The sequence below is a fragment of the Sander vitreus genome, chromosome 15 (genome assembly GCF_031162955.1).
Source record: "Sander vitreus isolate 19-12246 chromosome 15, sanVit1, whole genome shotgun sequence".
Lineage (NCBI taxonomy): Eukaryota > Metazoa > Chordata > Actinopteri > Perciformes > Percidae > Sander > Sander vitreus.
Genome location: NC_135869.1, coordinates 10,818,711 through 10,832,106, shown reverse-complemented (window position 1 = coordinate 10,832,106; position 13,396 = coordinate 10,818,711). Strand labels below are relative to the sequence as shown.

The following is a 13,396-nucleotide window of genomic DNA, read 5'->3' as shown; positions in this document are numbered from 1 at the left end:
ATTGCCTTATAACAGCAAATGTACCCAAATACTTTTGTCCAGAACTAATCTACATGAAACACTAACCTACTATGGTATGATATTGTTCCATGAAATCCCACCTGAGAGTAGTTTGTTTTGATTTCTTGCAGAATAAATTAAAGAAATGAGAAGGTAACATTTAAAAGTTTTACAGTAGCGCCAAATGTGATCAATTAAAGGGAAATTCCACTGATTTTACACATACAAAGTATGTTTACACGTCTTAGGGCAGGGATACTCATCTACTGTGCCCGGGGACAAGAGCAAGCATTTGGGGCAAATCTAAAGTAGACTGCCCTTTGACCGGTCTTCCTCGGTTAATGTAGACCTGTAACTATGTATTAGTTCAGGATGGTACTGATTAACCTTAGTAAATCAGTCCAACCAGTGGATATATTTATTCTTTCAAAACCCAAGGTTAATGTCAGTCAAATGAAGACAGTATTTTGAATGTACAAAGTGAAAATCAGTGGCCAATCATCGACAATTATGCATAATAACTCATTATAACAACATTATAGTATTTGGTTTAACAAATTGTTCTCATAAGATAAAAAAGTAATCAAAATCAAAATAATGTATGTTATCCAATTTAATTACTGACGCATTGCTTTAATGTTGCAGCTGGTAAAGATTTCCCCAAGGGATTAATAAAGTCTACATCATAATGTATTTGTTGTTTATATTTTGTAGGTAATCTGAATCTGGAAAGCTAACTAAAGCTTTAAAAGTAATGTAGTGGAGTAAAAAGTAGCCTACATATGTAGTGGAGTAGAAGTATAAAATAGCAGAAAATGGAAATATTCAAGTAAAGTACAAGTGCCTCAAAATTGAATTTAAGTACAGTACTTGAGTAAATGTAGCCTACTTTCCAGTGCTGTGTAATCCTGCACATAGCCTATAAATAAAGGTTTACAAAAAAAAAAAGAAAAAGAAAAGAAAAAAAAAAAAAAAAAAAACGCACTCCTCTTCTTAAATAGCCCTGCGTGTCATGCAAAGCTTAGTGCTCATTCGAGAGAAGTGGCGGACAACGTCATTGATAGCTGCCACTCTCACAGCATGTCGGACAACCAGCGGGGTCTCGTTTATTTGCTCACCGGAGGATGCGGCTTTCTCGGCAAGCATTTGCTGAGAGTTTTGCTGGAGAAGGAGGACAAACTGGCGGAGGTCCGGGTTTTTGACAAACACATAGACTCAAGTTTACATGGACTCGGCACAGGTAAAACGTTTAAATACCCAATTGCATTTAAAAAAAATCTGCTAATTGAAAGTTTTATCTTTTATCGGTAATGATTCTTTAAAAGCTCCTGCTTCCATTTAATTTCAGGCTTTGTGGTTCACAATCGTAATGCACTTCGGCTTGACGATTGTCACTGAACATTCCCCAATAAATTCTATCATCTTTTTAAAAAAAAAACATCAGTGGTTCCAAAGGGCTTATTTGTTCGTGGGGTTTTCTCAGCTGTTGAAATAATCCGAATTTGGAAGAATTGTTCAGAGTGCAGATATGTGTAGAGTGAACTGTAATGTGTGTTATAAACTTACATCACAAGGACAACTCGCATGTCCTTTTGCGGTTCTAATATCATGTAGGCTAAGTTTAACGGTAAAACTTGTAAAAAGCTTGTTTTGTTTAGATAACACTAAAAACATAGCCTACCGTTTTTGGTTTTAGTGTATGACCCAACAGAAATGTAAATAGGTCTATTATATATGACATCATTATTCGGTCAAAATAAACACAATCTGGTGTAGCTAAATAACCCAGTTGAAATAATATAAATTACACTAAACCGGGCCAAAATAACACTTTTTTTTTTTAGTGTGGTTGGTTACCCAGTGTTTTGGCTCATGGGGTATTGGGTGGTGCTAGATTGACCCAAATTGGGTTAACATTGGCCAGTATTTGTAGTGTGTATTAACGTTATATTAGTGTAGGCCTATATTATTGAGTTACCACATGGATCTGGTAATGTAGTTGACTATTATCCAAAAAGGATATAACTGATTAAGGCAATTTATTTGGTAACGAACACTTGTCAACTGTTTGAATGAGACACCAGTGTTGTAAATGATATGTGCAACATATACATAATAATAGAAGATTATGTGTTCGTAGCATGAGAGGAGGTGATGGGGCATACAGCTGAATTATGTGTCTCCACATGGGGAAAACAAACATCTTTTCTTTCCCTCACATGCTGTATGGTCCTTCTGTGATGACAGCTGTGCAGTGAATCCAGGATAGCCACCTCCCTTATGTTTCCTGTGGCAGGATAAAGATGTTATAACCTGTCATTGTATGTTTCGACACTTCTCTTTCACGTCACAACTTATAACTGTTTACAGTTAATATCACCACCTTTTGGGCTACATGTTTTCCATGGAACCAAGGAGTTGTGACATGATGTGGCCTCTACTTTCTGAAGACAAAACAGCAGTGTGTTTTTTTTTTTTTTTTTTTTTTTTTTCTTCCTGGTGACATTTTATAGATAACATATGTCACAACCAGGCTCAAGGCTGGACATTTAAGAAGTTTATTTTACATAACTAAAAGGGAAATTATTGTAATGATAAACTAAATGTAACAAAACTAAACAGGGTGGAATACAGGGGAGAGAGATCGACTGGCTAACTGCCACCAGCGTTTATACTCCTAGTCGCTCAACCTCAAATGATGCCCCTTTTCCACTGTGAAAAAGGCTTTGTTCAGCTTTCATTATTTATTGTCAGAAAGGACTGAGGCCTGCTGTTTTTGTAACTCTAAGATCAGATAACAGTAATAAGAGAACTCAGTGTCCGTAACATCCAGGACTTGCAGAAAAGGAGATATTTAATTGTGTGTTGGGTTGATATTGATTTAAATATGTAGGAACGTCTGTAATTAAACGCCTCTGTGTAATTAGTAGAATAACAGATGGGAAGAAAAGTGTCTGAATTGCAACGGGATCTCTGACTCGATGTTCAAAAGTCTGACCCCTTTCTATATCAGCTACAGGACTTTGTCTTTTCTCCTTATCTGCTGTATCAGCATTTCAAGGACGCAACGATTAGCTGGAAGTCCAGGGCTTTCGTAACTGATAGTGAGAGTAATCATTGCTGCATGAATGAATATTGTTTCATCGCTTTTACATGTTATCACTTGGATCCTTTTTGTCTTTCTATATCCATAAATAAACCAAACCAAAAACCAAAGGGAGCTACACTCACCTAAAGGATTATTAGGAACACCTGTTAAATTTCACGTTAATGAAATTATCTACTCGACCAATCACAGCTGCTTCAATGCATTTAGGGGTGTGGTCCAGGTCTAGACAATCTCCTGAACTCCAAACTGAATGTCAGAATTGTGTTTAATAATCCTTTAGGTGAGTGTATGTCTGTCGTTGCAATGTTTTAAATCACTGAGCAGGTCTGCTTTTTGTCTCAAAGTACCTGAATGTGTCATGTCTTTATTTAACTGGGTCAGCCAAGAACACACATGTTAAGATAAGAGAGACTTTACATGCTCTTGTTTGTTTTTTAATTCTATAATTGTTTCTCAGTTGAAATAAAATTACGTTTACAATTACAAAAGAGGACTTGTGGAACGAGGATGCAAATGTAACACAAATCTTATCTTTAAACAACATAGCTGTCATATCATGTTGTCAACAAAGGAACAAGAGTTTTGTAATTGGTAAACAAACCTAGTACATCAATTCTTCCTAGCCTTTGTAGAGTTCTGAAGAAAAACATTCCTGATCCAGGATCAGATACAGACAGTGTGATGCAGTTTTCACTTATGTCTTCCTGTTTCTCACTCAGAGCGGACAAAGGTGGTGGTCATTCAGGGGGACATCACTGACTACAGCAGTGTTTTGGAGGCCTCCCGGGGGGCCGATGTCGTTATCCACACAGCCAGCTTGGTGGACGTTTGGCACAAAATCCCAGAGACGCTCATTGTGTCTGTCAACGTCACAGGTGAGACTTCAAGAGAAAAGGGATGGGGAGGAAACATCAATGGGTTATTCAGTTTTAAAGAATGTTTTACTGTGAAAAAACCCACACCTTCTCCTGTTTTGGATGATTTTCAAGGATGTGACATTACTCATGGTTTCAAAAATCTTTGGCCATAATTAAGTTATGCTGAATGTTGAGACAAAAATGGCCATTGTTAGCCAGTCATGTTGCCAATTTCTCCTTCATTGACAAAGCATGGTTGGTCATCCTGCTCTTACTGGAACCACGTAACCCTATTAGTTTGGGTTTCAGTGTTCAGTGAGTTAAGTGTCACATGCTGTTTGAAGGGCTTTTTTCAGCCTGACAAGAATTCAACTGTCATGAAAACACCAAAAAACAAGAGGCAAGAAAAAGTATATATAATCCATAGGCAGCTTTTAGCACAAAATAGCAATGTATATCTTTTTTTTTTTTTTGGATACATGGTAATAATAGTGCTTTTGTTCACTGTAGCTGTAACTATGACTAAATACAGCCAACTGAAGACTTATTGTGGGTTAAGTCCTGATGAAACCTGTCGTGTGTGTGTGTGTGTGTGCGTGCAATGGGCCTTATTCACCAACATTTTTACCACTTTGGTGCCACAAGACGAGATAATGTTGGCTTGGCTGTTAATGTTTAGTTTGGGCTATTATTCATCTTAATGTATTTGAAGGATATGGCTGACAATATTATCTCTCTATATTTTCTTATTGTGAACAAATCCCATGAAAAAAACAAAACCAACAATGCGCCAGTCCTTCTCTCCATACTTTCTAACTCCCCAGATTGCCTGTGGCTCTCTGCCCCAAGAGGAACCAGGAGGCATCGGTTCCTATAAAGACGTAAATCAATTGAATAGACAGTACTTGTTAGTAAGATCAATTTATTGTCTGTTTTGGTATTTTTAGGAGATTTGTTAACAATAAGAAAAAGACAAAATATCGTCAGACTTATCATTTAAAACGTTAGTCCAGGAAATACTGTAGCTTACTTGTATGAACTCTGCGGACATGAGCTTTATGTGAGTATAGGGAACACCTTCATTGGTTTTATTTCAACATTTACTTTGTCAGCTCACGAATGTATTATTTTGTTGATAGCAGCAGGTCATATAAAAATAAAAATGGGTATTTAATTGATGTAAATTTAAAATAAACTAATCTAGATCCAGACTGAGGATACTGTTCATATTAGGGGCTTTCCGACCGGAGGGATTGTTGCAGTTCTTAGAACTAAATGTTCCCAGAACACTTTTTTCGTCATGTTCCGACAGGAAAAATTTGGGGATTTTTAAGTTCCTCTGGCCACAGTAGCGTACTTTTTTAGCTCCTACTCCAGAGCAGGGTCTTTTCCCTTTTCCTAGGTGTACTTGATTGGTCGAACTTATAAGTCACGCCCACTGCCAACTCAGAACTTGCAGACAGAGCAACAACCAACAACGGGACATTTTTAACAATTTTCACCATCTTATTCATCATTAAAGTCACTTCTGACAACGTTTTAGGCGAGAAATTAACTGTTTAGATTTCGAATATAGGCAGTCTTGCGAAAATTGATGCAGAATTGACAATGTGCTTCAAAGTTTTCGGAGTTGAGGACCACCATGAAGTGAGGCGACAGCCAGCAAGCGCCTCCCCCGGCCTCTAGCTCGTCGCTCGGCCAGTCTTGCTCAGACACCTCGCTGTGAGCTGGAGGTCTCTCAGACCACTCTCGTAAATAAGAGGCTTTTATTTCGCCGTTGACGGTTCGTTTGTTTAAATATCACAACACGTCCATCATAAGATTAACGGGAACCTGTGGTTAACTGTATTTTCGGAGTTAAACTCCACAAGCGTGTCCTGCGGCTCGCCGGCCGTCTCACACACACACACACACACACACACACACACACACACACACACACACGTCCACAACGCAGCAGCAGGCAGAGGCGGGGTCTGTTCCGAGTATAATAAAGCCCCGTCCGGAGAAGCGATTTGTGATGGGTGCTTCAGTCTAGGTTCCTTCAGCAGAGAAATATTACAAGAATGCATTATTACTGCACATGTTGGGCTTCAAAAGGGTTTCATGTGAACGCCCTATTTTTCAGTCTCAAACATAAATTCACTTTTCCTCCTGGAATTAGTAAGGATTGTAGGTGCAGGACAGTTAACTCAGTATAAGAGTACCGTATCTAGACTTTGGTTTCCAGTTAGAATTTATTTTACCGATGACGTCAGGCTCTGTGGTTTCTGGCCTAGCTTGAGTACATACCAGAGATTTTACACCCCCTCCCCCTGTAAACCAGTGCGAGATCTCAGATCTTCAGGGATGACACTCCTGAACGGTTTTAACCCCTTTCATTTTTCAAACCTCTACTTAAGAAGCACTTTAATGAGGCCTTTTTATAGCTGCAATTCAGTCAGGTTGATTTTATCGATTCATTGTTGTATCCAATATTTTCATATTTAGCTTCTGAACATACTGTACTTTTTTTGACCAGCTGTACCTTGACTTTATTTATTTAATTGTACTTAGCAGATTGTTTTTGGATAGGTGGAGCATATTTTTTTGTTGAGTGGTAGCCTAATTACAAAATGTTAGCATGCTAACACACTAAACTAACACTAAACATCAGCATGTTAGCATGCCGATGCTAGCATTAAGCTCAAAGAGCATGTCTGTAGAGTCTTTAATCTTGTTTGTTTAGCAGTCAACCCACTTGTTTTGATCCTCTTCTCAACTGGACCAGATGTTATTGTGCAGCCTGTGGACTGTGGCCCTGTACTCCTCTACTCCCTCTATGACTCAAGTTGAACTTTAGGCTACTAGAAGTCTAATACTGGAAAGCCCTTTAAAAAGTAATTAATACAATAATGAGAGCTCTTATTTCTTTCACTTTGCAATGGGCAGATTTTTTTCCACTGTTTTCTATTTAGCTGACAGGAATCATCTAAATAGAACACATTTGGCTCTCATGCCTTTTTCAATTAATTTCCTGTCCAGTTATAATTCCAAGACTTTCATTTTCATCATGTTACAGAGTGATTTGAAACTTTTAAATTTGATCGTCTACAGATGCACTGAAGAAATCTGTGTCAGAGTCAGTCTTGTGGCTTTGAGGATTGACAAACTTATGTTACCCAATACAATTCAGTCTGATCTAGCCAAACCCAGTATCCTCCCATCTCTTAAATGACAATGTTTTCTCTCTTCTCAGGAACGGAGAATGTGATCAATGCCTGTGTGGAGTGTGGCATCCAGTACCTGGTCTACACCAGCAGCATGGAAGTGATTGGTCCCAATGTCAACGGAGACCACTTTATCAGGTGAAGCTAAAAGAAATATAAAACTTTATTTACTTGTTTTTGAACTCTGTTAAATTTTATTCTGCTGACCATGTAACCCAGTGTACAAGTCCAAGTCAGTGTGTTTTCCTCACCGAGCACACGTTGCAGTTTAGACACACTTTTAGAAATGCTTTGGCTCTTTCATTAACATTTCTGTGGTCACTATCTTTTCTATCCTTGAATGCACCGTCATGGAAAACACTCTGAGACTATTTACAGGAAGGCCTATGTGTGAGATGGAGAAACCAACTTTTGTATTCTGGTCTGTCTCACTCTAACAGTGTTTTACATGAGTCTGTCCATTTCCTACAAATGTTACTACTTTAGCAATGTTTTGCTCTTATTAGTCTCTCTGTTTGCATCTTGTCTGTTTGCTAGTTGGTAATATATCTTAAAGGTGGAGTCAGTGATTCTGGAGAAAGATTGTTGCTATTTGAACACAACACCCAAACAAATACACCCCCTCACACCAGTGCTCCTTCAGAATGTTAGCATGTGCCCAATTTACCATCCCTCTTGCCCCAACTGCCTTTCTCTTTATACTTTGTACTAGAGATGGCCCGATACCATTTTTTTTGCTATTTTTCTGTATGGATATGATTTCTATCTTTGTCAGTCTGACTCAGGTTAAACTCTTTGTGAAACATGAACGCCACAGAACGTTCTTTTATTATGCAGTTTGACAGTCAGTTATAACGGAAAAAGAACATAAATAAACTACTTTAACGTAGATTTTATTTAAGTCTTTATTACGTGGTATAGGATCGGTGCATAAACTCCAGTATTTACCGATACCAGGGTTTTAGGCAGTATCAGAGCATCTGTACTTTGTACAACCACAACCTTTCCCTTGTCCTGTGCACGAGCGCAAACAGAGCAGTGTTTTGTGGCTTGGTCCTAGCCACCTTTTTGTTTCCCAATAAGAGAGCCACGGCTGTGTATAAACACTGAATGTTTTTTCAGTGCACCCACAAAACGGACAGCTGAATTTCCTCAACCAGTACCGCGAGACTCCACCTTTTTAAAAACTCAAACAGATTCAAATAATACTTGTTGGAAACAAGCCATGGCCAAAGAACAATTGATTCTTTGTTTGTGCAAATCCATGAATCGAACATTTCAAGATAGGGTTTTCACTATTTTCTTATGAACTACTACTTGCTTAGATGGGGCAAAGATATTTAGCACACATATCACATTGTGTGTTACTATATGTATTTTATTGCAGATCTCGATCAAGATGCAGATGCATGATTAAGAATATATATTTTGTTATTAAAATAATAATTTTAGTCCCTAAAACCTTCTTAGTGGAGGGATGCACTCTGAGTGCTTTTCCTACTTCAACGAAACCCTTGACAGCCATTGGTATTCAACAAGGTAATAAACCAAGGAGTACCAAGAATACCTTGGACAACCAACCTATTCTTTGAAGTATGGTAAATCAAAATATACATGAGTAGTAATTGGATTAAAATATGCAACAACCGCGGTATGATCCTTAATGAAGAGTAATAGACGTGGATCTTCAATGCTAAAATCAGGAGAGAAAACAATACTAGCAGTGGCAAACTTCTAGCATCCACAAATGCTTTGGTGTGTGTGTGTGTGTGTGTGTGTGTGTGTGTGTGTGTGTGTGTGTGTGTGTGTGTGTGTGTGTGTGTGTGTGTGTGTGTGTGTGTGTGTGTGTGTGTGTGTGTGTGTGACTACAGCTGTATGTTGGAACAACATTTGGCATTCTCTCATTCAAAAGATTAAGTCAGAGTGAAATAATGAACCATGGTCTGCTCGTTGGAACGACTGCCACTTTTTTCCTTCCTATCTCTCCTTCGCTCTGTCTGTTTGGCCTTATTTAAACACATTCCTCTCAGACATGATAAAAAGACTACCTGCTGCTCACTTTCTTCTGAGTCCTCCTCTGACTGACTAACTCTTTCTCTACAGGGGCAATGAAGACACGCCTTACCAAGTGAAACACACTATGGCCTATCCTAGAAGCAAGGCAAAGGCAGAGAAAATATTGCTTGATGCTAATGGCACCAAGGTAATTTATTCTTAACGACATTAATTTCACAGATTTAATTGGTTTCAGGTGTTTTCATTGAGGCAGATTTATTGAAAGTATCTTTTAAAACTTAGACAAAACAATAAGTTAAAATAAGAATCATAAAACCATAACGATGCAATGGAATTCATAAAAGCTGTAGATGTAGAATCGAAAAGAGATTTATTGGCATCCAGATGTGTGTATTCATGTTTATTACTGAATATTACTGACTATAATGCTAAAGATCAGATTGTATACTGTAATATATTTGCTTGAGACTTGAAAAAAACATTATGAGGGAAATTCTTGTGCAACTTTGCCACAAAATTCTAGAGCATCCCCTTGTGGCTTTGCAGTGGTGCTGTTTACAATCCAAATCCAAAAAAATTTATCCTTTGACCACTTTGCGATTTACATTTTATTTTCGTAGCCTCCTGTCTGATTTCCTAACACCAAATCTTTTTGGTTTTGTCTCTTGTCCAGGTGAAGGGTGGAAAGTGTTTGTACACATGTTCTCTGAGGCCGACGGGTATCTATGGCGAGGGGCACCAACTAATTAAGGATTTCTACAAGATGGGCATACAAAGGGGGGGCTTGCTCATTGGCGGTGTCCCAGAGGACTCTGAACATGGACGGGTCTATGCAGGTAAAATAACTGTTTTTGTAAGTCATAATCACAACTTTAAAGACACGTCAGAGTCAACAGATGTAGCCAGAGATTACTAAGCAACCTCTGTGCTATTTTTTTTAACTCTGAATGCAAAGGCATGTAAACCAAACTGCTAAAGAGAACCAAATAAAACCCTAGATTGACATATGTTTACACCAGGATTAAAAGCAGAAGTATGTTTGTTGTGCAAAACCACTTCCTCTGCATTTTACAGAAAGTATCCTGGGTGCAGTGTTTACAGTACTGTCAGTCCAAACAACAAACAAAACCTCTGATGATCTCTTAAGCTGCCAGTCAATGAGCTAAAAGCACAAGTACTGTAACAACCATAGATGCACAGATGTTACAACATGATAAACATGAACAGTAGGGATACTCCAATCCATATGTATTGGTTGTGAGAACAATACCATGTGACTAGTATCAGCACAACATAAATCTATACAGCACTATGAACACATCCTTAAATACATCTCCTTCCAGATGTGATGCTAATAAATGTGAATAATTTCATATTAAACTTTGGTAAATGGCATAAAACATTAGTGTTGTTGGTAAACATGTATTTTCTCTAAAATGATAACTTACATATTCCAGATACATGTTTATTCATCAATGATTTGGCCCTGACAGGAATCAGTCTTCAGACAGACTACTTTTTTGTCTTACTTAAAAGTATTTATACTTTTATTTTGTCTCTCAGCCTCATACTGTATTTTGTATAAGCCATAAATTCAGCTTCTATTACCAAATGTTATTGTTAAGGACTAAAAACACAAGTTCCAAAGAGGGCCAGGAAATTGTTTGTAAAAAAAACAACAGTGCTGAGAATGAGGAATGATCTTCATGACTATTTTTTTCTTTTGGCACTCGAGTACATTCACTGTTTAACTATTTCTATTATGGCAAATGTTTTGAGTACTTCTTCCATCATTCATTTTGGTTTTCACCCACTTGTTTGTGTTTCTAGGCAATGTGGCCTGGATGCATGTACTTGCTGCACAAGCCCTGAGAGAGCGCCCACAGATAGTTGGAGGTGAAGCTTACTTCTGCTACGATGACTCTCCCTACAAGAACTACGAGGATTTCAACATGCAGTTCTTTAGCAAATTTAACTTCCGAAGGGTCCGCATGCCCTCACTGGTGATCTGGTTCCTGGCCATGTTTAATGACTTGCTTCGCTGGATAATGAGCCCCTTGTTCAACTACACGCCGTTGCTGAACCGTTACACCTTGGCTGTGGCTTGTACCTCCTTCACTGTCTGCACAGACAAAGCCCTGCGCCACTTCCAGTACCGCCCTCTGTACGACTGGGACGAATGTCGAGCACGCACACAGAAATGGGTTGACACATTCCATCTGGATAGCCCGAAAGACGCCTAATGTTACCTCAACTACTGCAACACATCAAAAGCAACTATGTAGACATGACAGACTCCACATGTGTGGCGTAACCAGCTATTATGTAACAATAAAAGCAAAGAGTATTTACAGAATGAAAACATTTTATATCATTGTTATATTTGTATAAGTCTAGTGTTCGCACACCATAAAAGCATTTGTTCGATACGTTAATAGTGTTATATATGATGTATGATATATATATAATGTAATTATTGAATTCCATTGAGTTCAGTTGTGTTTATTTTGTGCAACCACTAATCTGCCGTTTTTGGACATTACACATTTCAATCTATAGATTGTCTAACATAGTTTTTTTGTAATTATGTAAGTTATGATAAATGTAAACCCAATTTACAAGCATTTACTTCATTTGTATATGGACTTTAGACCTTTGTTTCAGTAATATATAGCAATGTTTTGTGTTTCATAATTTAAAGAATGTTTTATGACACTGTAAATGTATCATGTTTAGTTTTAATTTTTGGTAAATTTCAATAAAGATTATTTATTATATTCTACATGGCTTTGCTTGTTTTGCTTTTACACTTGATTCACAAGGAGTCTGCATTTTCTTGTTTCCATAACTGATCTCATTTATGTATTTTATTACGATGGGCAGTGCACGTCATAATGAAAATGAATACAGCTTGGAGTCTGACTCATGATCTTAAATCATTGGTTTCGTTTTAATGTGCATATGTTTACCTTACCATCTCTCCATGGTAACTGGGTGTTCTCCACCTCTGGATTTCCATGGAGACGATGAACTTTATTTGTGCACAGTGCAAAAGACCCAGTCTTTACTCTATACTCTTGTGGAAACTTGTCATCAGACTCTATGACAACCAGCTAGACAGCATTTATTTGAGTGAGTAAAACAAAGTATATGGGAGTTCCCTTGTAGAATATGACATTGTTCCAACATGCCTGGGTGTCCCCCATTCCTGTGGCTTTTACCATGGCAAGCATCACAACAAAGGAGGAAGGAAAGCAGAGACATGACTCACAATCCCCACATAGAACCTCTGATGGTCTCCCCCAAACGAAAACAAAGCAATTTGAAGTGATAGGACTTGTGTAGTATTTAAATTATCATTGATTTTTTTTATTGCAAATATAGGCCTACAGCATAATATTGGTGAATATGTTTGGTATGATTGACACCGCTAAGCATGTCTCGGTGTGAATCTAACGAAAAGTGTGTGAGTGCGTGTTTTGATGCATTACCACAAACCTGAATATTGACGGTTGCTTGTAAATAAACGGAATTGCGCCATCTACTGGTTTAACGAAAACATTTCAGTAAAGTGAAACACCGAAGTGACTGCGTGACGTTTTTATTATTAGATTGTATTTATTTACCCTCATTGTTTAAACTTGGGGAATGTATTTTTCTGGTGTTTAAGTAACTCATTGGTTAATTACTTATAAAGTACGTTGAGGGTGCTTTACAAATAAACATATTTGATTACTAGAGACATTGTAACGAATGTGTGTGATTGTGGTCAAATTAAATCCATTATGAGGAAATATAAATATCAAGAAGCATACATGTATAATCAGAGGTGGAAGAAATACTAAGATATTTTACTTAAGTAAAAGTAGCATTACCACTGTAGAAATACTGTTAGGTAAAAAGTCATGCATTTAAAATTGTACTTAAGCTAAAGTGCAAAACTATAGAAAGTGTTCTTAAAGTACCAAATTAGTCATGCATTTATGTGTACATCACTTAAATGTTGTGGAGTAAAAAGTACAATATTCCCTCTGAAATGTAATGGAGTAGAATTATAAAGTAGCATTACAATATAAATACTCAAATAAAGTGCATGTACCCCAAAAGCGTACTTAAGAAGAATACTTGAGTGAATGTACTTAGTTACTTTCCACCACTGTGTATAATGCATATTTCTGCTGTGGAAGGGAGACTCCTGTGCGGGT

General features: G+C 37.7%; 1 protein-coding gene across 1 annotated transcript; it reads left to right on the top strand.

Moving 5' to 3' along the window:
* Positions 1 to 1,012: 1,012 nt before the first annotated feature.
* hsd3b7 (hydroxy-delta-5-steroid dehydrogenase, 3 beta- and steroid delta-isomerase) lies at positions 1,013 to 11,973 on the top strand. Its single transcript, XM_078270031.1, has 6 exons — positions 1,013 to 1,240; positions 3,829 to 3,984; positions 7,205 to 7,313; positions 9,279 to 9,378; positions 9,865 to 10,027; positions 11,022 to 11,973. The coding sequence occupies exons 1-6, from the start codon at positions 1,081 to 1,083 to the stop codon at positions 11,432 to 11,434; spliced, it is 1,101 nt and encodes a 366-aa protein (XP_078126157.1). The 5' UTR covers positions 1,013 to 1,080; the 3' UTR covers positions 11,435 to 11,973.
* The last annotated feature ends 1,423 nt before the right edge of the window (positions 11,974 to 13,396 follow it).